Genomic DNA, 21,789 nt, shown 5'->3' with positions numbered 1-21,789 from the left:
ACGAGACAGTTGAAACCCCCGTAACATCAACTTGTTTGTCAGTAGCTTGCCTCGATTTAAAATTGATCAATTTTTGGCAGTTTTTGCCCCACCTCTAAGGCCCCAGGGGGTAGGAGTCCTAAAATTTACGATTTATGTCCCCCTTGTCCCAAAGATGCTTCATACCAAATTTGAAAAGAATCGGAATGGTAGTTATCAAGACGAAGTCATAAATTGCTATTGTTCACACATTTAATAACCGACAATTTTGGCTCTATCCTGATACCAAAACCCCTACCCTTGGGATCATCAAATTTAAGTTTCGGTAAAGGACTATCTGCTCTTTCCAAATATTCATTTAGTTTCAATTTAGTATATGTATCAATATCAGTAAAGAAGATGTTATTTAAATGTTTTACAAATAAACACTATATCCTAAGTTTGGCCCTGCCTTGGGGTCAGAACACCTACCACGGGGATCCCGTAAGTTGCAATTTTGGTAGAGGCTTTCCTGCTCTACATCACTATCCATTTACTCGTGGTTTCTCTCACACATTTGCGGTTGTAGAAAAGATGTTTGAAAATTGGTAAAAAAATTTTTTTACAGTTTTTGTCCCACCTCTAAGTCCACAGGGGACAGGAGTCCTACAATTTATAAGTTATGACCCCATTGTCTTAAAGATGCTTCATAGAATTGTAGTTATCAAGAAAAAAGTTTTAAAAGTTCAATTGTTAACGCACGACGACGGACGACAACAAATTGCAATAGGTCACCTGAGTTTACTAAACATCTTATGTCTCGTGTTACTGTATCCCGTGTTGCCAGTGACAGCGTGGCGTGAATTCCATCGTCATCGTAAGCAAGTTTTAGACTTGTCTAGATGGTCGAGCGGTCTAGCGCGCTGGTCACACGCTACCAGGAGATTTGGTTCTACATGTCGTGAGTTCAACCTGACTGTATACTGTTGCTGAACATAAGAATTTAGCGACTGAGCTAACCAGCTAGTCATCAAAAAAAGGAATACACAAACATTGCTAATATTCATATTTTCATTTAGTCCCATGGGGATCAGGGTTAGAATAGGTCCTCGTTATCCCTTGCTTGTCGTAAGAGGCGACTAAATGGGGGCGGGTCTTTGGATGAGACCGCAAAAACTAAGGTCCCATGTCACAGCAGATGTGGCACGATAAAGATCACTCCCTTCTCCTCATGGGCACCTTACCCCATCCCTGTTGTTTCCATGGTTTCGTATTTGCCTACTTTCAATTTTGTATTCTTTATGGTATTTTTTTTTTTTTTTTTGATTGACCACTGTTCGTGATCTTCACTTTTTTATTTGCCAAAGCTTAACTGCTAAATCTCAAGCTGGTACAATTATCTAAAATGATGACGGTGGACTTCATGATTTTAGACAATGTCATAATCTTGATTATCTATATAATTACGACTATTATTTCCTTGCGGGTATAACCTAAAAACCAACAACAAAAGCCCCGGGGTGGAAACAGTTCTGAGAGCAACAGAGATTTCAGCACATGAACCAATTCACGTGCGGGGTCCTGGAATATGGAATTCTAATGAGCTTGCATACTTTGCAAGAAAAACAAATACAAATTTGTTGAAGTACATATAGCTTTATAAGAATAAATTCAAACATACTGGAATACATTGCATATAAATACAAATATCATAACATGTGTAAAAAATGTATAAAAAGATGAATGTGAAGAAGACATCAATACTGATGGAATTTTCTTGATTTATTCCGGACCTGAAGGAAAAAAGTTTTCTTTTTCAGAATACTCATACACAAGTACAGATATATTTAGTATATCAATTATCATTACAGAATACTCATACACAAGTACAGATATATTTAGTATATCAATTATCATTATAATCATTGTGTAGATGTTTATACTTCGGTTTATTCCCTTTATTACCCGAATTTCAAACTAGCGACGTAAGGCAATAACTTTAAATTCGTATCTTGGAAAATTGACTGAAAATCACATACATTTATCAAGTTCACACTTTGTATAACGTTCCAACTCTTCTTTGCAGTCTTTGGACCCTATAGTTTTATCTTTGACCTTTTGAAATGACCTCACTTCAGTTTTGTATCCACTCCCACAAGTCACAGAGCAATCTGATATTGTCATCCAGTCGCTGTAGACACACTGCGCCTCTGTAGAACAAATCCTCAACAGTGTACTAATTTTAAATGAAAACGTTCTGATGACGAGTGTTTGTAATTCCTTCTGTATAATATCGAAATATAAACGAATCAAACTGTCATTAAAAAAACAACACATATATTCCGCATGTGGCAATATTGAAAAGAGTCAACTTTTCATTAACTAAGAATGTTTGCAGTGATATTGAAAAATATTAATTATCTACTCATAGTAAGGGAAAAACACATTGATAAGTTTGATTTCTTAAGATACTGAACAGACATTTCCAAATATTATGACCTTTTGATCTAAAAACCACCGGGCGACATCTACTCTTTAGGGGCACCAATATAACAAGTTTGATGTCTTTCGAGAAAATGGTTCTCCAGTGGACAATATCTTATTATGTCCAGTTTGACCTCTCTTGATCTCAAAATCGAAACGGGTTATAGGAAATTAACACAAAGTTAGACCTATATGGTCATATACATTGTAGCAACGAGGGTTCTTTAACGTGCCAACACCTGCCTTGACACGGGACGTCCGTTTTTAATGTTAGATCCGAAAGACTCGTGATTCTCACTTCTAAATGCCGAGTGTTTGGCAAAGGAGCAATCACTACCTATGTTTACGTCTTAGGTTTGACGCGGGCATGGTACATGCGTAGCTCGAACTCACGACCTCCCGATTACGAGGTGAACTTTCTACCACTTAGCTACTGCGACCAGTTACTCCTTCAGTAGAACCAATGTACCAAGTTTGATAGCTGTCAAGCAAAGTGTTCTTAATATATTGAGCAGCAAATATCTTAATATGTCTAGCTTGACCCTTGACCTTGTGACCTGAAAAATAACAGGGATCATCTACTCTCTACTCATTGTACAAAGTTTGGTAACTGTCAAGCAAAGGGTTCTTTATATTTTGAGTGGACAACATCTGATGTTAAAAAAAAAGTATGAACATTGACCTCAAAATCAATAGGAGTCATCTATCGACCGGAAGGATTGACCAAGACTAAAAATGACATGCATGATTCATGCATGATGCAGATAGTCAACACGATAATGAATCGACAAGACTGAAAACCTCAACAGTCATAATTTCATATTAATACGATATCGACTACACAAACCCTTAGGACTACAGCCTCAGTACAAACATCCAGTGTAGTACTGATATCGTTTTAATATCGTGTCTATCGTGTCCTGTAAATAAGTCCTTCTCTCTAGTGGCAACCATTGTATGAAGTCAGTGTGAAACAAATGATTCTCTAGATATTGAGCGGACAAGACCTGTTTTATGTACAGACCGACAAAACAACGTGTCCCCACTTCTTCAAATATGATTACGTCTGCTCTCGATGTGAGCAAAAGAATCTTGAAAGGACGTGAACTAGATAAAATCAAAGAAATCTAAGAACAAATGTTACACTTCTCATCACACTCGTCAATAAAATATATACATGACTGGTACGCTGCAAAACTTACTTGAAAATCATAAACGAAAAAAACCCAGTCTTCTTTTATCAAAGTACACATTTCATTGATTAGCTATTTTGTATTGAAACACTTTGAATTGGATCAACCTGTAATAATTCTACGGTAAAGAAAGAAGTCGTATTTTTCAATAAGAACCCACAGAAGACAATACGTGTTTAAATGTAAATGTATGATCAGTTCCTAAGTATTCAATCCAAGAATGAGTAGATTTGAAAAATCATCGAAATAGCGTTCCCGCCATCACCTTTGATAGCGTTACCGTCTATCATCTTCATAAAGTAAGACCGGTCGACAGGGAATACTTAATCCCCCTAGGCACGTGATCTCGTGTATATCCAAAGGTCCGTGTTTGCCCAACTCTTAATTTTGTATTCTTAATAGGAGTTATTGATAACTGTCCGTTATCTTCACCTTTTTATCAAGACTATAAGTGAGTGAAAATTATAACCTACTTTCTTTATTTAGCTCGCAGAATCCGCAGTATTTTGCACAGTTACTGACTGCCCATGAAACATATGGCGCTTTACAGGCGCCACTTCCATACTCATCACAGTCGGATATGACGTCAATGCACGGCTTCTCTGAGAATCAAAAACAGTAACAAACCTTTAAGTTTAAGTTGATAATGATAGCCTTTAGCACCTTTAGCATGTAATGTTCTGTGGGATGATAGAAGTAAGATGCTGGTCCATGTACAAAATAATCCGTCTCTAATGTACCTTTTATTGAGAGAGAGAGAGAGAGAGAGAGAGAGAGAGAGAGAGAGAGAGAGAGGTTTTGCATTTTAATATCTAACCGAATGAAACGAAACTGCAATGAATTTGAAATGATCGACGAGTGGAGCTCTTTAGTGACGGAGATCAATTTCTCTTATTTCATAGCGTACCATAGCATAGAATAACAGTTCATAAATCCCAGCGAATACATCTAGAAAACCTCTACATGTATCATATCATAACAGGCATGTTAACTATATCTATGTAAAAGAAGTCCTGTATATGTCTATCAATGCTGTGGAATTTCATATAATGAGATGCATGTACACATGTAGATATTTGAGCATCAAAGGTTAGTTAGAATACCTTTTCAAATATTATGTTTTGAAAATTGAAACTCACGACAAAATCCGCAGTAAGCGGCACAATTATGGTACGCCCATAGCCGATAGGGGGCCTCACAAGCGGCCACCGTGTACTCATGGCAATCAGGAAGTACGTCTAGGCAAGTATCACCATAGCAATTACTAACTGCAATTCAGAAAGAGAAAATCAGAGAATTTAAATGCTTTCCAATTTGAAGTATTCTTGATCTACGCTTTGGAAAAGACAAACTTTCGAAGGACATACATCATAGATAATGAGGGTTGGTTTTGAAATATGAAAATACTCACACGTAGAAGCTAAGCTTAACACGAGCACCAAATTGGACATGCTTCTTAACGTTGGATGTCGGGAATGCAGATACGGAATAGAACGAAAAGCGGGTTTTTATACAAGTACATGTTGGAATGGCCTCCTTATCACACCAACAAGTCAACGGCATAATATTTATTTATAATCTGTATAAACATGCTTTCCAAGGTCTCTAGGATTGTCGACAAATGTCAGTGGAATGTACATGTATTATCAATTATTTATAGTTACAACAGGGACGCATCCAGAAACAAGAATTGAATGTGGGATTACGACCTTTGCAAATAGTAGATTGTTTTCGCACAAGAACGACTGAAATTTTAAACATATTTATTATCTAAAGACTCTTCCAAATTCTGGTCATTTCATTGTTGATTCATGAACGGTTGTCATCCCCCATCCCTGAATTGATTTCATTACAACACCCATCAGAGAATCAGTTTTAACGGATGTCAGTAAAACATCACTTATAAGTGAGCATTAAGATGGATGTCAGTAAAGCATCACTTTATAAGTCAGCATTAAGATGGATGTCAGTAAAGCATCACTATAAGTGAGCATTAAGATGGATGTCAGTAAAGCATCACTTTATAAGTGAGCATTAAGATGGATGTCAGTAAAGCATCACTATAAGTGAGCATTAAGATGGATGTCAGTAAAGCATCACTTTATAAGTGAGCATTAAGATGGATGTCAGTAAAGCATCACTATAAGTGAGCATTAAGATGGATGTCAGTAAAGCATCACTTTATAAGTGAGCATTAAGATGGATGTCAGTAAAGCATCACTTTATAAGTGAGCATTAAGATGGATGTCAGTAAAGCATCACTATAAGTGAGCATTAAGATGGATGTCAGTAAAGCATCACTTTATAAGTGAGCATTAAGATGGATGTCAGTAAAACATCACTTTACAAGTGAGCATTAAGATGCTTTCACCTTATTAGTACATGTATGTCATGTGTTTACTTACTATTTTTTTTATTGAATTTCATTGGAACTGCGTGTAGGTCTGTAGCTACAATTCAAACATCGCGATCAAACACTACCCTCCTACATAGGACGTCAGTGGGCAGGGGACGGGAGGGTGTTGGTGTTATAATTGTATACATGTATATATAAAAAAAAAACGATAGTGATTTCTTGCCTAAATCCGCTCTAGTGTACCTATACCGTAATAAAAGTTTTGTATTATGTGAAGAAGCCATATTATACACCTAAACATAATGCAATGCCGGTATATATATATAGAATATTCGATAAGCATACAGAATGTAGGTATTTAGAGAATGGGGGAAGGTTGTTTACACGGAGTGAGGGTCAATGTATTTAGACTTTCACGTCGTGGTCAGCGGGATTTCCATGCCACGTGATAATACGTCGAGCTAAATTCTGAGGTTTGATATAGCCACAGTGGATGTGCACTATGTTCAGAATGAGGCATGACAGGACCTCTCGACAGTCATTTAAAATGTTGTTCAGAAGCATGATCTACGCCTTTCAAATATGCTTGAAATAAACTTTTGTGTCCGGTCATTTTCAAGGGTTTCAACACTGGGATCACCCTGCAGAAATGTGTGCTAATTAATTGTTTTTGGTTCTGGGTGTAGCACGCGTTCCTTAAATCCCAATCAAGTATTCTTGTTTGTATTCTTAGCGTGTTCCCAGCAAACGTGTTCCCGTCATAGTGTCCCGTGGGGATCCGGGTTAGAATAGGTCCTCAATACCCCTCCATGGCGTTCCAGGTTAGAATAGGTCCTCAGTACCCCTCCATGGCGTTCCAGGTTAGAATAGGTCCTCAGTACCCCTCCATGGCGTTCCAGGTTAGAATAGGTCCTCAGTACCCCTCCATGGCGTTCCAGGTTAGAATAGGTCGATCCTCAGTGCCCCCCCGGTGGGGATCCGGGTTAGAATTGGTCCTCAGTACCACCCCCGGGATCCGGGTTAGAATAGCTCCTCAGCACTCCCTGCGGCGACTAAATGGGGCATTGGTCTAAATTTTGCTGCCTTTCACCGACAATAGTGACGTCTCCATATGAGTGAAAAAAATTTGAACGGGACGTTAAACAATATACAAACAACCAACCGGCATAATCTAAAGGTCCCTCCCTGCTTAAAGACCGTAAGCGCTTTGCAGCCCTGCAATGGTGACGTCTCCATATGAGTGAAAAATTCTCGTGTCCAGACGTTTGTGTATACTCCTCCCATTTTCTGTGGAACATACACTAACGTTGGGATGATGCAGGCCACTTTGTGTGAAATATTACATGACTTCGAGGGCGACATACCAGAATGTTTGCCCAGAAGCTCCGGGGTGTTATGTTGTCCGATGCCGATAACATGATGAACATGACATATGTTATATAACAATTTCAAATAAAAGCAACACTAAATCAACAAGTTCATTTCATCAACATGTATAAGTGTAGGATCTCCCTATCGTCAGTGAGAAAACTAATTCAAAATTGTTATAAACATATACACGAACATCGGGATAATCCAGATCAATCGGATTGCCTCGCCCTTTTCTCTTGCATGCTACGAAAAAGGGAGCATGCGATGAGAAAGGGCGAATTTATCCGATTGGATTCAGAATAATCCCGATGTTGTAGTATCCCCTATATAGAATCTCCCCAAGGAAAAATGGACCCGACATAGAATTCCCCCCAAGGAAGAAACGGTGCATCAATATAGAATTCCCCCAAAATGACAGCAAGACTCCCCCTTCTTCATTTTTAAATTATCTATCCGTTTCCGGTTCTGTTAGAATTACAAAACCGGATAGCCCAAAAACTTTTTCTCTTATAATGTACGCTAACCTTAATCCCTATCATTTGATCACACAATAAGTATAAATCAACTTTACGGATATTTTGGGTTGATTCCATATTTTTCCCCATGTGATTTTAATGAATTCTTTGTCGATAGTGTCCGACTTCAGGGGCGGATCCAGGAAATGTGGTTACGGGGGGGGGGGGGGCGCCACTTTACGAGGCAGTGGATCCAGGGCGAAGCCCTGGTGGGGGACCATGGGGCGAAGCCCCCGGAAGCTCCTGGATTTTACAGATTTTATGGGGCTTGAAATATTCCTCCTATTAAGTCATTTGTACTATTTTCTATCATTTTAATAAGGTGAAAGTAATAAAATGACCCAAATTTTAAGGGGCTTTTGGAAAGAATTAGGTTCTCCCAATAAAGTAATTCAAGAAATCAAAGGATTTTGTCATTTATTTCTCCGGGAGTGGAAGAAATCATTGCTTCTTTTATCGTTTAGTACATTTTCCGAAACAAGATACCGCGATTTACCTTAAACTTGAAAATTTTAGGGGGGGGGGGGGGGGGGGGCGCTGCATCCCCCTCTAAATCCGCCACTGGACTTATCAAATTTTAAATATCTTCAAAGACATCGTCGGAAACCCACGGTCGGTTGACCGACCGTGGGTTTCCGACGATGCAGTTAAGAATAAGTATACAATGTATCTTTTTCACAAAATTTCGATCTAAATTATATCGATTTGATAGATAAATATATAAACAAATAGGTTACAGTCACCACAGCCTTGTGTACCCGTGTACACATGAATAGAGTGTATTCTGTACATTACAATATATCTATCTTATTTTTAAAAATTTCGATTGATTGATTGTATATTGTTTAACGGGACGTTTCGTAAATATTTCACTCATATGGAGACGTCACCATTGCCGGTAAGGGCTGCAAAATTTAGGCCCAAAGGTTATGTTCGGCGCTTACGGTCTTTGAGCAGGAAAGGATCTTTATCGTGCCACAACTACTGTGACACGGGCCTCGGTTTTTGCGGTTTCATCCGAAGGACCGCCCCATTTAATCGCCTCTTACGACAAGCAAGGGGTACTGAGGACCTATTCTAACCCGGATCCCCACGGAACGATGTAATCAGGAAGGCATGAACAACATCAGAGGGATGGTGATGGATTGGACACGTCTGAAGAAAAGATCAACAAGACATACTAAACACAGCCCTTTTCTGGACACCAGAAGGAAAGCGACACTGAAGAAGACCTATAAGATAACGTGGCGACGTACCATTGAGTCGGAAATGAGCCAACTTGACCACTCATGGGGAAGCCTACAAAATCTGGCCAAGGACAGGCAGAAGTGGCGAACCAAGGACAGGTAGAAGTGGCGAGCCAAGGACAGGTAGAAGTGGCGAGCCAAGGACAGGTAGAAGTGGCGAACCTTTGTTGCTGCCCCACATGTCATTTGGCATAATGGACAGTTAGTAAGTAAGTATATAGAGTACAAAACATATATGTACATGTAATGGTGCTACTATAGATTGATGCGCAGTTCCCTTCGAAATAAAGATGTTTCTTGTATTCATTCAAGGACATGGGGTGATCAGAAAAGTATGATATAGAAGTCAGTATACTTTGCACCGAGACATCATCCTTGATACGCCCCTGACTATACCCAATTCTCACCCATTTGACAGAGGGAGCATTTATTCTCGGGTGCATGTCTTTAAGAATACTTATCAACAGCTAGGCCTACTTCTACATCTAGATGTGCCCTTGTATTGTAGACGTAAATAGGAGAGCATTCATGACGTACGTCATATTCGTGACGATGTTAGATAGCGACCATCACGTGACCCCCCCCCCCCCCCCCCCCGGAAATTGCGATGAATATACCATCACGATTCATAGGGGAAAATGAGTCATTACATTCATTTGCTAATTACGTAATGAGGACAGAACCAAATCACAAATTATCACAAAATAATTATGCAAAAAATGGGGTTTTTTTTTTTTTTTTTTTTTTTTTTAAAATATCTTTTCAAAACATTTATAAACATATAAGGCAGCTTTCATCCTTGCATTCACAGTTTGAAAGAATAATTAATAATAACATGAGTAGTATTTTAAAGTAACAGCAATTAAATCATTTAAAAAATGAAGTTATTCAAAAAGGCATTTCCATTTTGACCACCTTTGTGTTAAAAAGACTTTGTTCATGTGAATAGTATAATTGTAAATATGCTAAAATATCATTAAATGTAAAAGGTAAACCTTTTATAGAGAATGAAAATATACATCTCTTGACTAACATAGTAATAAGATTAATAATATTTTCATGTTCAGTCAATAGACCAAATATTATTGTTTGTGAATCAAATTGCACTATTTTCCCTGTCTTTTGTAATATCCCAAAAGACAGGCATGACCAAATTCTGGCAACAAATGGACAGTTAACAAATAAATGTATAATGGTTTCTGGTTCTTCCGAACAGATGGAGCAAGCCTTGTTATCTAAAATTTTTATCTTATGCAGATAATTATTCATACCTATAATTCGGTGTATTATTCTGTATGTAAACCATATCAGTCCAGTGTCTTTAGTGGTAAACATCATATTTCTATATACTTTTTTCCAATTAAATGTAGATGGTAGATCTAGGTCAAGTTCCCATTTTGATTCACATATTGGTCTATATTCTCCTCCGTTACTAAGATAGTCGTATACAGTTCTAGATCTTCTTTTTTTTTTTATCTTTAAGTATGGTTCCATGTAAAAATCAGGCAGAGGGTGATAAGTCGACCGTCAGGGATCGAGCCGATACTTATATATATAGTAACATTGTTTATAGGAAATCATTCGGTGATAATATTTTTTTCATATGACGCACCTTCACAGAGCTGTGTTACTAAAAATAGAATGCCCATGTTTTGACCAAAATTGACTCATAAAAATGCTATATATTCTTAAAGGTTTTGTTAAATGAAAAGATCATACATTTTCAAATGGCTTATATAAAATGAAGAAGAAGGCTACTGTTTACGAATTTCTGTTGTCATAGTGAGTATTTGTTATGTGTTACCATGGTAACCGTTGCTGTAGTTAACGAAAGGATTTTCTAACGGAAAAACATTCCAACTTTAAGACCATTTTTCTCGAAACAGCAAACACTTTCAAAAAAGTTTTATAATTAGACAGATAAAGTACATGCTATTGAATAATTTTTACTTAATATTTTTTTTGAAAGTTTTTACTGTACTCGGAAAAAAATATATGAAGATTGTGAAAAATGGCGGGAAAATAATATATTTTCATGTTTTTAAGTTTTCTTCTACTTACAAACTGTTCAACAAGTACACTTTTCTGTCATGTTCTAGTAATTATCATATTTATAAATATCTAAAATGATCTTCTTTATGTGTTTACATACCATAATGCAAGAAACGATGCATAGCATTTTGGGTCGGGATCGAAAGTCCATTTATTATTAACCCATTTCTTTCAGATTTCCTCAGGTTTTTGTAAACAACTTATTAGACCGGTCTTTATAGGATATTTTGCACTGAATGGCGAGTTTAACTTGCAAGTATTTTTGGCTGGATAGTTGTGAGTGTGTGGGTAATCAACAGATTAAAGAAAAAATGCTTGGTTGGCAATTGTTTTTCATTTTGAAATTCACCTATCAACAACTCTTGTGAGGCTGGTCAACGACGTACGTTGTAGGTTGCTCGAATGACAAGAGATTGGCATTATAGTCTCAAGTAAAGAGAATGAATGTCCATGTTCTTTTAAAACGTATATCTTTAGAAAAACAAAACTGAAAATACATTGAACATGTTCAAGGGAATCCTATGATAAAACATTAAGACATAATTTATCAACTTTTGTGTTTTACCCTAAATAATTCATTGAAAATATCTTTTATTTGAAAAATCATTTTGAATTCATTTTTGGTCTGTGTAATATGAAATTTAAAACATTTATTACAAAGCATCTGGACATTTAAAACTTTGGCTAACAATTCTAGAAACATGATATGGCTCAAATTTTAAAATAAACTTTTTAGCACTTGATTTCCTTATGAATCCTTTGTAAGAATGGAACAAAAACTTTTAGTGAAATGTACGTTTTTACAGTCGTATAATATATATGTTTGTTCAGGAAAAAATAAAAATAAGAACAGAAACTGCAGACATTTGTGTCATTAATATTGTAAAATTTGGACAGTTTATATTGACTTTATATAATTTCATGAAAATACATGTAATGTAGAAATGGGATTGTTTTAAAATTCAATAATGTAGTTTAAAAAATGTAAGTTGACTCATTTATCATGTTTATGGCACTATCTTTTACCAAGTATGATTACAGGTTGCTTTCAGATGACAAAACAACTGTTTTACATAATCCATGTAGATATTAGTGTCTGTAAAGTGAATTGAAAATGAATTCTTAATTATTTCATCAATACATTCCATTATCTATAAGATTTTTTAACAGTTGCAACTTGTAAGTTTAGATCCTTTATAAACTGTATACTGAAAAATGTACACAGAAGAGTTCTTTGAAGCTTAAAAATTTTATTTCAAAGTCATACTTTTTTAAAAGTGTAACCCCAAACAAGGCATAAACATGATAAAGGAACAAATGAGCACAGAAATATATTTGTTACGAACATATTTACAAAACGGAGGCAGATCCAGAAAAAAATATAAGGGTGGGAATGGAGGGGTTGTGACTCGTGTATTTACCTTCTCCATCCAAAAAGGGGTGGGTGAAGAGCCCAAAACTTGCATAAAATAGACCATTTGAGCTATTCTATGGTGCATCACATTATACATGTATTTTTGCATGTCAACACAACTTCATTACACAATTCAACCCATTGGTGTTTAATTTTTTCATAAGTTGTTTCCCTTTCGAATTTAGGTACATTAGAAATTTCAGTTGAAATAATTTGAATAAACACCATATATAAGAATGCTTTCATGTTTATATGACAATTTGTCATTTATTTCTTCATAAAGTTTTGATATTTTGTTTGGATTCAATATTTTAGACTGTCTTGATGTTCAACATTGAATTTATGGACTCCTTTGCTTTCCTTTTGTAATAGTGTCTTGTACTTTCACTTGGTTTGATTGATTTTCCTCCTCTTACCACTTTAAGTATGTCCTTGGGTTTTGCACCTACAATACAATAAGATAGACACTGATTTTCAGGACACAAGAATTTACTTATTTTTCTCTCCTCAATATACATGTATAATATATATTTCTCTAGTTTTTGAGAATGTTTGAACATTTTATATCATAAAAATTTCAATTAAAAAATAAAGTACACACCTCAGAGCCTAGTAGTCATAGTACACATTGATATTTAAATTATACATGTAGTTAGAAAGAATAAAATACTAAAACAGCATATAAAACTTTTGAAAACAAGAAATGCTTAAAGAAACTTGTATATGGCATTGAGAAGGTGTTCCAAATATTCTAAATCAGTGACAAGTAGGTTCAGGTACTAGTCAGGGCAACAGCTGTATCAGGTTTTGAGTCTGGTTTCTGAGTGACCAATATTTTCCTATAATGGTGGGTTGGGGGTTGGTTGACTTTGACCTCATTATCAGAAGGGGTCATATAGTGCTTGTATATCAGGATTATTATATAATACTGCTCTACCAAGTTTGAGGTTTATAAAACATTTACACTGTAGATTCATTGGTACATATGTGCTACATGTATTTACAGTTATGTATTTACCACAGAGGTTTCCAATGCATGTAGTGATAGTAATGACTCTCCATGATGCTGGCAGAGTTCTTGAAATTACTTTTGAAGTGTCAGACATTTGGTCTGACACTGTTAGAAATAGTGTCAGCCCAAACAAAATTTTGTCAGTCCAGATAAAAATGCATCGCTTTTGAGGTTTTCATAAATCTTATTTAAAATCAACTACATGTGTAATTATATTCAATCTCCATCTCGGCTATACATTTATAAATTATCTTTTCATGGCCTTTCTCATCTTCCTTAATACACTCTGAATGAATCTTCCTCACTTTCACTGTCTGAGTCACTTTCTTGCTCTATTTCTCTCTCACCCTCGACTTCTCCCTCATCCTCCATTTCTCTCTCTATCCTGTATATTCCTCTCAACTGCTCATCTTCCTCTGCAATCGTTGTAACTACTTTTTCTCTCACTTTTGCCCGGGTGTAGCTGGTCTTTCGTCAGTTTCGACTTTGAGCAGATTGTGTCACCAAGCAGTAGGTAAAATCACTGCAAACAAAAGCCATTGTCTCCCAGATTGCCAGGCAGAGATACAATCGGTTTCTCTTCTCCTCGTAGTTCCTCACAACTGATTCATCACGTTGAAGTTTCAATGTGTTGCCGGATTTAGCATCGATTTGAAAATTTATGGACCACATGGCCGCCATTTTCCCCGGTAAAAAACGGACTTCGATCCCGATCTTATATCGGCCATCAGGACCGACAATTAAGTAACTTGTGTCGGACATTTACTACTTTTATCGGATAATCCGACATTACCGACACTTTTCAAGCACTCTGTGCTGGTATGAAAACTTTAAAGAAATACACATTAGCTAAATGACTTGATCTTTGTTATATTTATATATTATTATTAGAAATATAAATTCAAGAACCCATGCATTGACCAGTCCCCATGACCATATCAAATTGAGGCAGACTTTAAATAGTAATATAATAGATATCTAATAAAAATGTCAAGAAGACTCAACTTATTGATTGATATGAAGATTTATAATCAACATTATGAATTGTTTTACAATAAAATGGAATTCTTTAAAAAACTACAGACCCTAAATATTTTCTTTGATATGTCTAATAGTATGCATATGTTTTTAAAATATGAATTCCGATTTGTCAAGAGCTGAATGGTGACCACTAAAAGAAATGATTTTGTGCATATGAAATAATATTTAAAAAATTTGTGTGTGTTTATATAGAATACATTGAAGGAAAAAACAATGATGTGTATATAAAATAAATTGAAGAAAAAAATCCAATCCATGATGAGATTTGAACCCGGTACCTTCGGCATACTAATCCAGATACCTTACCACTTGACTATCTGTGATTTGAAATGAGGAGGAATACATTATAAACTATGCATTGCATCTCAAAAAGTCATATCATGTCTTAAATTTTTATATGCAAATTCGACTGAAATCTACATGTAGTACATAAAACCACACTCTTTTGAAATGATACCTACTCCTACTGATCCTCAGTTAGGCATAATCTAGATTTCTATCTGAGACAAGAGGCGTTTGTGTGGAGGATACGAAAATGTCTGCTATTATTGCAGACAATTACAAATGAAACATGCCGTCGATTAGCCTAGGCCTAAAACATATCATAGCGTTACTGTTGAAAGTATGACTTTTTGAAACAAGGGAGGGGGTGTCATCTGTACACAGTCGTCTCATACAATGCTACATTGTATAATACAACATTCGTTATGATTTTTATGCTAGTAATAATAAATATTGCGAATTTTGACTTATTAAATATGTAAATCACACCACTTGAAATTACCGTAATGCGCCGACTTGGTGACATGTCATATAAGAAATGTTGCTCGGTCTTCGTTGTCGGCTGCTCCACACACGTTCTATCTTCAGTGACGGCATATGCATCAATGTATTTCTGACACTCTCCGAAGGTAAATTTATATATTCGTTTCCTTTAGATGAGGCTTGAGGGTAGATCACACTCTGTCGGAATATTGTCCTACACGGCATTCAGTTTTGGATCCGCCATATTCCGCGCACTTAGTGTGTTGACAACGCAGCGCCTCTAGCGATCATCGAGGTTAAATTCAAGAACGATAACCGAAATTGCATTAAAATCGAAACATTTAGAGAGGTTTTAAAATGTTATATTGAAACTTTCAAAAAAAATATTTATTTCAGAGCATGCATTTTTTATTTGTTTAATGTTATATAATGATATATTTTCATACCCGCTTTGCTGTTTTTAGATTTCAAAGGGATTACAAGTAGTGTTTTGTATAGATTTGCACTGAGCGTGAATTCTCCATGTTCATAATTATCTGTCCATAGTTTTGGAACAAGGCGAAATAAATCAAAACTACTTTGTATATTTGCTAAACATATTACGGTGAGTTAGTATGCTAAGTTTGGGTTCATTTCGTGAACATGGACTTATCACGAAAATGCGGTTTTGCCTGATTTTTACGTGGAACCATACTTAATTAATATTTTAATAGCTATGGACTGATAGGGTTTTAAGGTTTGGTTTAATGTCAGATGTCGAACATCCGGCCAAGATCTCAGTATTGCTTTCTTCATAATAAGTAAAGGGTATCTTAACAAATTTTCATTGCAGATATGTTCAGACTTAATGAAATCACCATCTTTATCTAATACGTCTGAGACAAAATGGAAAGCCTTGTCATACAGTTTCTTATAAAAGGTTGTTTTATTTTGTATCTTAATTTTATCATTGCACCTTAAGGGTTCAAGAAGAACTTCATGCAAGTTTTTAAGTTGAACAATATTGATAAAATAAGCAAAGTAAAGTAAAGTTTCCTTCCAAAAAAATATTACTGGTAGAGAAATCTTTTTACCTAGAGTAGTCTGCTCCGTATTGAAAGAGATGTGAGATATTACATTGTGTAATTTCTGAGAATAAGCTTGACCATGCCGAGTTTTTGCTGAGCAATCGCCTTATCCAAGTTAATTTAAGAGATTTGATAAGATGTCTAAATTGATCATTCTACATCCACCTCTACCCAAGTCCAACCATAGGCGTAGCTTGGGTTCGAATATTACCGAGGCAGGGGGTCTATAGCAGAAGCTATCGACATTTTAACAACGTAAAAGGTGTGTTTTTTTTTTTTTTTACCGAGGCAGCTGCCTCGGTTGCCTCAATGGAAGCTACGCCACTGCCAACTGCATTGTTTTCCTTGCTATTTTATAATTTTTTCCTCCCCAAATAAATTGAAAAAAAGAGATTTTTCTAATTCTTTTATCCATAATGTGTTGGGTCTAGGGAGAGATAAGAAGAGGTGTGTGATCTTAGAGAGCAATAAGCTTTTTATAATTGTAATTTTACCAATTGGAGTAATATATCTTTTTGACCATTGAATAATTTCTTTATGGATATTTGCCAATTTCTCATCAAAATTCAGCTGCTCTACATCTTGTAAATCTGCTGTATATTTTATACCTAATATATTAAAAGGCTCTGTGGTCCATTGTATTCCAGAGTTGTTATTCAAAGTGTCAGTAGAATAAGCTTTAAAACCTATCCAAATGGCCTAGGTCTTAGAAATGTTTGGCTTTAAACCAGAGAATTTTGAAAACTGAAATAGAAGATCAAGAGCAGATTTCAGACTTTTTTCAGACCCATCGAGAAAGAGAACAGTGTCATCAGCATATTGCAAAAGACAATTTTTTTCTTTACCTATTTTCCTGTCCCAGATATTACTGTTTTGACGAAGCATATGTCCCATAATTTCAACACATAGATTAAATAGTTATGGTGAGACAGTATCACCTTGACGACAGCCTCTTCCAATTTCAAAAAATGTTGTTAAAGACTATATACTGAAACGATTTGTTATATTTATAATTTAGCCTACATAACAAACGGTTGTAGATGTGTCAGTTAAAATTTTACACGATTAATCTCGGCTGAGATTCTGCTCGGCTGGACTGACTTCATAATTCATGTCTGGAAATTAATGTGCACCTAGGTACATTTGAGTACTGTAACATTGCCGCTCGCTTCAAATAAGTTAAATTTGACTATCAATTAATATAGTCCCGGTCATATTAAAAATGTCCACTAAAATTTTAGTCTCGATCATCCAGACTTTATCAGACGACGCTTCGCGAACTAATCGATGCGTCTTGATGATCAAGACTACTAAAATTTCCGTTCAAATGATGACTTTCATGGCACAATATTCTATTTCCTGAAATTGAAGAGTTTCTATAGTCTGTTTTATTAGTTAATAATGTATAGTATCAGGAGCGGATCCAGGAGTACGTTGCGGTTAGGGGGCGCAACTTTATGAGGCAGGAGGTCTGGAGCCGCCTTGAGACCCTCAGTGGGTCCAGGGCGAAGCCCTGGTGGGGGCCCAGGTGGCAAAGCCCCAGGAAGCCCTGGATTTTACAGATTTTATAGGGCTTGAAACATGTCTCCTATGAAGTCATTTTTATTGTTTTCTGTCATTTCTAGTAAGGTGAAATTAATAAAATTACGCAAATTTTAAGGGGAAAAAAATGTAAGTTTTCCCAATAAAAATAATTCAAAAGATTTTGTCATTAAATTTTAATTCTCCGAGAATAGAGGAAATTATTGCTTCTTTTATCGTTTACATTTTTTCTAAACATGAGACCACGATTTACCTTAAATTTGAAAATGTTAGGGGGGCTTAAATCCACCACTGAGTCTAATATAAATCTCTGTCCACTTCTCTTGCCTGCTGGTTTGTACAAAATGAATATTGAATATTCAGTGACGGGTATCATATGATGGTATTAACCTTTCTTTCTTTCTGTACTTTTTTACTCCGGATTTTGACTGAGTCATATCGGATTTTTTGCGCCACGATTAGTGTACTTTCTCAATATCCGGTTTGACGTGTCGGATTTGCAAACTTTACGGTTTACGCTCGCCAAGAGATTGTCGCCAAATGGCAACATATTTTTACGACAAATAGAGCACAACAGCGCAGGTAAATTGCATTTATTTATACTTTAGCTGTCTTTAGAAACTTCCATCATATTTTGTTTGCAAAATCTCTGGCATATTTCTTTCGCCGATAAAGTTCAGTGTGAACAGGTTGGGAACACTTTCCCTATAGCGAGATATTCTCGCTAAAACGCGATTATCCCTCTCTAGCGAGAATAAATATATTGCGTACAACAGAGAAAAACACCCACGGAGTACATCTTTTCGTGATTCACGTGAAAAGAAGAAAAAGTGCTTAAATGTTTGATACTTCTGCAAATATATGAATCAAAATAAAAACACTCGTGATGTGTATTGGATTTCAGACTGCTTCCCTCTTACGCAGCAACTTTGATATGCAATTTCATGACTATGTTGTCAATTTCATAGAAACAATTCGCATCATGTTGAGTGCGTGTCGCACTTATTCAGCGTTGCACGGGATTTACCATTATTTTCAATAAAGACGCCAAAACTCCTGTTTATGGTAATGTTTATTTCTCGCTAGAGAGGGATAATCGCGTTTTAGCGAGAATATCTCGCTATAGGGGAAGTGTTCCCAACCTGGTGAATGCAACGATCAACTTTATACAGGTTGGGAACACTTCCCCTATAGCGAGATATTCTCGCTAAAACGCGATTATCTCTCTATAGCGAGAGTAAATATATCCCGTATAACCGAGAAAAACACCCGCGGAGTACATCTTTTCGGGATTCACGTGAAAAGAAGAAAAAGTGCTAAAATGTCTGATACTTCTGCAAATATATGAATCAAAACAAAAACACTCACGATGTGTATTGGATTTCAGACTGCTTCCCTCTTACGCAGCAACTTTGATATGCAATTTCATGACTATGTTGTCAATTTTATAGAAACAATTCGCATCATGTTGAGTGTGTGTCGCACTTATTCAGCGTTGCACGGGATTTACCATTATTTTCAATAAAGACGCCAAAACACCTGTTTGTGGTAATGTTTATTTCTCGCTAAAGAGGGATAATCGCGTTTTAGCAAGAATATCTTGCTATAGGGGAAGTGTTCCCAACCTGTTATAGACCTGTCCATTGAATGAAGGCAAGCATAGTTAGCATACAGTGGTTCAGATTTGAATGCAAGTTGATAGGATAGAGGGCCTAAATGATATGAAAATTATAGGCCATTTTGGCCTAACTCCACGAAAACTTTAGGTCCTAAATATATATGAAGTAATGCTGCAAAAAAACCCTCAAACTATGAAATTCCTGAAATTTATCAAACACACAAGAAACAGACAAACAAATCATTTATTGGTACTAATACAACATATGAACAAGTTATGAGTGACTAGCATGACTAGAAAACTTTGAAAAAGGGCTATTCAAGTAAATATAGCCCCGAGTATTTTTTGACTAGTAAAAATTCAAAACATGAATCAAATACTTTAAAGTATAAAATTTGACACTGAACACCGAGCAAAGAGGATTTTTTCTGACTAGAAATTGTTTGTTAATATCACTTCAACATACATGTATAATGAGGCTACTAAATAAAGTAATAATCTCAAATTCAATGTCTTTTGTGTGTTGACTAGATATCATTAAGACCTAAAGGCCATACAAGTTAGATAATGAAATGTTTCTGTAGGTACAGTACATATATATATATATATATATATATATATATATATATATATATATATTCAGAACAATGTTACTTTGAATATCACATATTTGAGACACTTGTTTAAGTCTTTCACTACATGAAGGCCTTCATACATGTCATGGGAAAAAGTTGTAGTTCCATCAAGTTTGTCAGATAAATACTAGTGATGGGAATCGGTGAGAATTTCATTATCGATGATTGGTTTACTGTAACTAATTATCGATTATAATCGGACAGAGAAATTATATAATGATTAAAGTTAATTCAACTACTGAAAAAGTGTAAATAAATATTATCCACGTTCATATTTGTTGTTTCTATAGCTGAGAGAGTGTAAGTGAATATTTTCTGTGTTTATTTGTTATTCTTTTAATTACATATATATAAAAGTCGCCCAAAATGGATATCGTTTGCTTCAGTTATATCCCCGTATATCAAAGTTACAGTTCATTAACTGACGATGGTCCGGCATAATTAGAATATGATTAACATTCAGCAAAGCAAAATAAGGAAAGAAATTCATTTTATTAAAAACCAAAAATAAAACAGATCTATTGTCACCAACTGAAACATGATACGCACGTGCAGAGTAACAGTGGCCCTTAAAAGTGGTTTTTATCTGCGTAATTCGCACATGGATTTACTAGTATCAAGATTCTCTTTGATCAATGGTCCTTCGTTTATATACCTGAATCAAAGTAAGTCTATCTCAGTATCTGACATACTTTATTCCCCGTGTATGGATACTTCCGATTTCGTGTGCGCCGTCATTATGATAGAAAAAACTTTTAGGTTACTAGATAAGTCACGGCAGGAATATTCTTCAAAAACTACAGTCGCTGAGAAAACAAAATCTAAATACCCTTTAATTGGAATAAAATTTTCATTATCGAGCGCTTAGAATTTGCCAACAATCAACTGATTTTCGATTATAATCGATGATTGGAACACCACTACCTCAACAACATCAGTTTTGTGGGGACGAAAGTCCGAATCAGTTGTGATGTCGTGGTAGACATCATCCCAAGTACAGTCCACAGAATATTCGAAGATCCCAGTTTTACATATTGTTGTATTTTTGTTGCCGCACTTCGCGGCCGCTGTGACACAAATGCCGAAGAATTCTTCCTGTACAAATTTTCTTTTACCAGTATGCAGGCCGTATCCATGTCCATAATAAATATCGCTTTCTAAATTGAATTCCAATTACAAACGTATTTTTCGATTGTTTCAAACGCGCTGGCAACAACGATTTTTATAGACTACTAAGATTACGGATCATACGACGAAACGAAACTAAATAAACGAACTTTTGAGCGAAACGAAAAGAAAGAAAAAACTCTGCGATTTTGGCGATAAAATTATTTCAGTCGGTGGATTTTAATCGGGTCGGTCGGGTATGGGGAAACAAACTTAATTTTAATTTTGGCCTTAGATACTTATAGTTAAACTGTTAGATATAAGTTAGATACAAGTTAAACTGTTAGATACAAGTTAAACTGTTAGATATAAGTTAGATACAAGTTAAACTGTTAGATATAAGTTAGATACA

The 21,789-nt window shown here is 35.7% G+C and overlaps 2 protein-coding genes across 7 annotated transcripts in view; one reads left to right on the top strand and one right to left on the bottom strand.

The window, feature by feature from the left end:
• Positions 1-1,594: 1,594 nt before the first annotated feature.
• LOC125662850 (spondin-1-like) lies at positions 1,595-5,211 on the bottom strand. Its single transcript, XM_048895206.2, has 5 exons — positions 5,047-5,211; positions 4,775-4,903; positions 4,109-4,237; positions 1,998-2,168; positions 1,595-1,751 (listed from the first exon to the last, which is right to left on the bottom strand). Exons 1-5 carry the CDS (start codon positions 5,084-5,086, stop codon positions 1,741-1,743), a joined length of 480 nt encoding a protein of 159 aa, XP_048751163.1. The 5' UTR covers positions 5,087-5,211; the 3' UTR covers positions 1,595-1,740.
• A 10,235-nt stretch (positions 5,212-15,446) lies between these two features.
• Positions 15,447-21,789, top strand: part of LOC125661909 (ras-related protein Rab-27B-like) — a 52,959-nt gene continuing 46,616 nt past the window's right edge. Inside the window, exon 1 of one of the 6 annotated variants that reach the window (XM_056147082.1) lies at positions 15,447-15,554. In XM_056147082.1, coding sequence (XP_056003057.1) covers positions 15,464-15,554 — 91 coding nt within the window. In that variant the 5' untranslated portion in view covers positions 15,447-15,463. Of the gene's footprint in view, positions 15,555-18,493; positions 18,600-21,789 lie in introns of those variants that run through there. The other 5 variants (XM_056147081.1, XM_056147084.1, XM_056147087.1 and 2 more) reach the window with 5 other exon arrangements.

The sequence above is a fragment of the Ostrea edulis genome, chromosome 8 (genome assembly GCF_947568905.1).
Source record: "Ostrea edulis chromosome 8, xbOstEdul1.1, whole genome shotgun sequence".
NCBI classification, from domain to species: Eukaryota; Metazoa; Mollusca; class Bivalvia; order Ostreida; family Ostreidae; genus Ostrea; species Ostrea edulis.
This window is presented reverse-complemented; position numbering and strand designations above follow the sequence as displayed.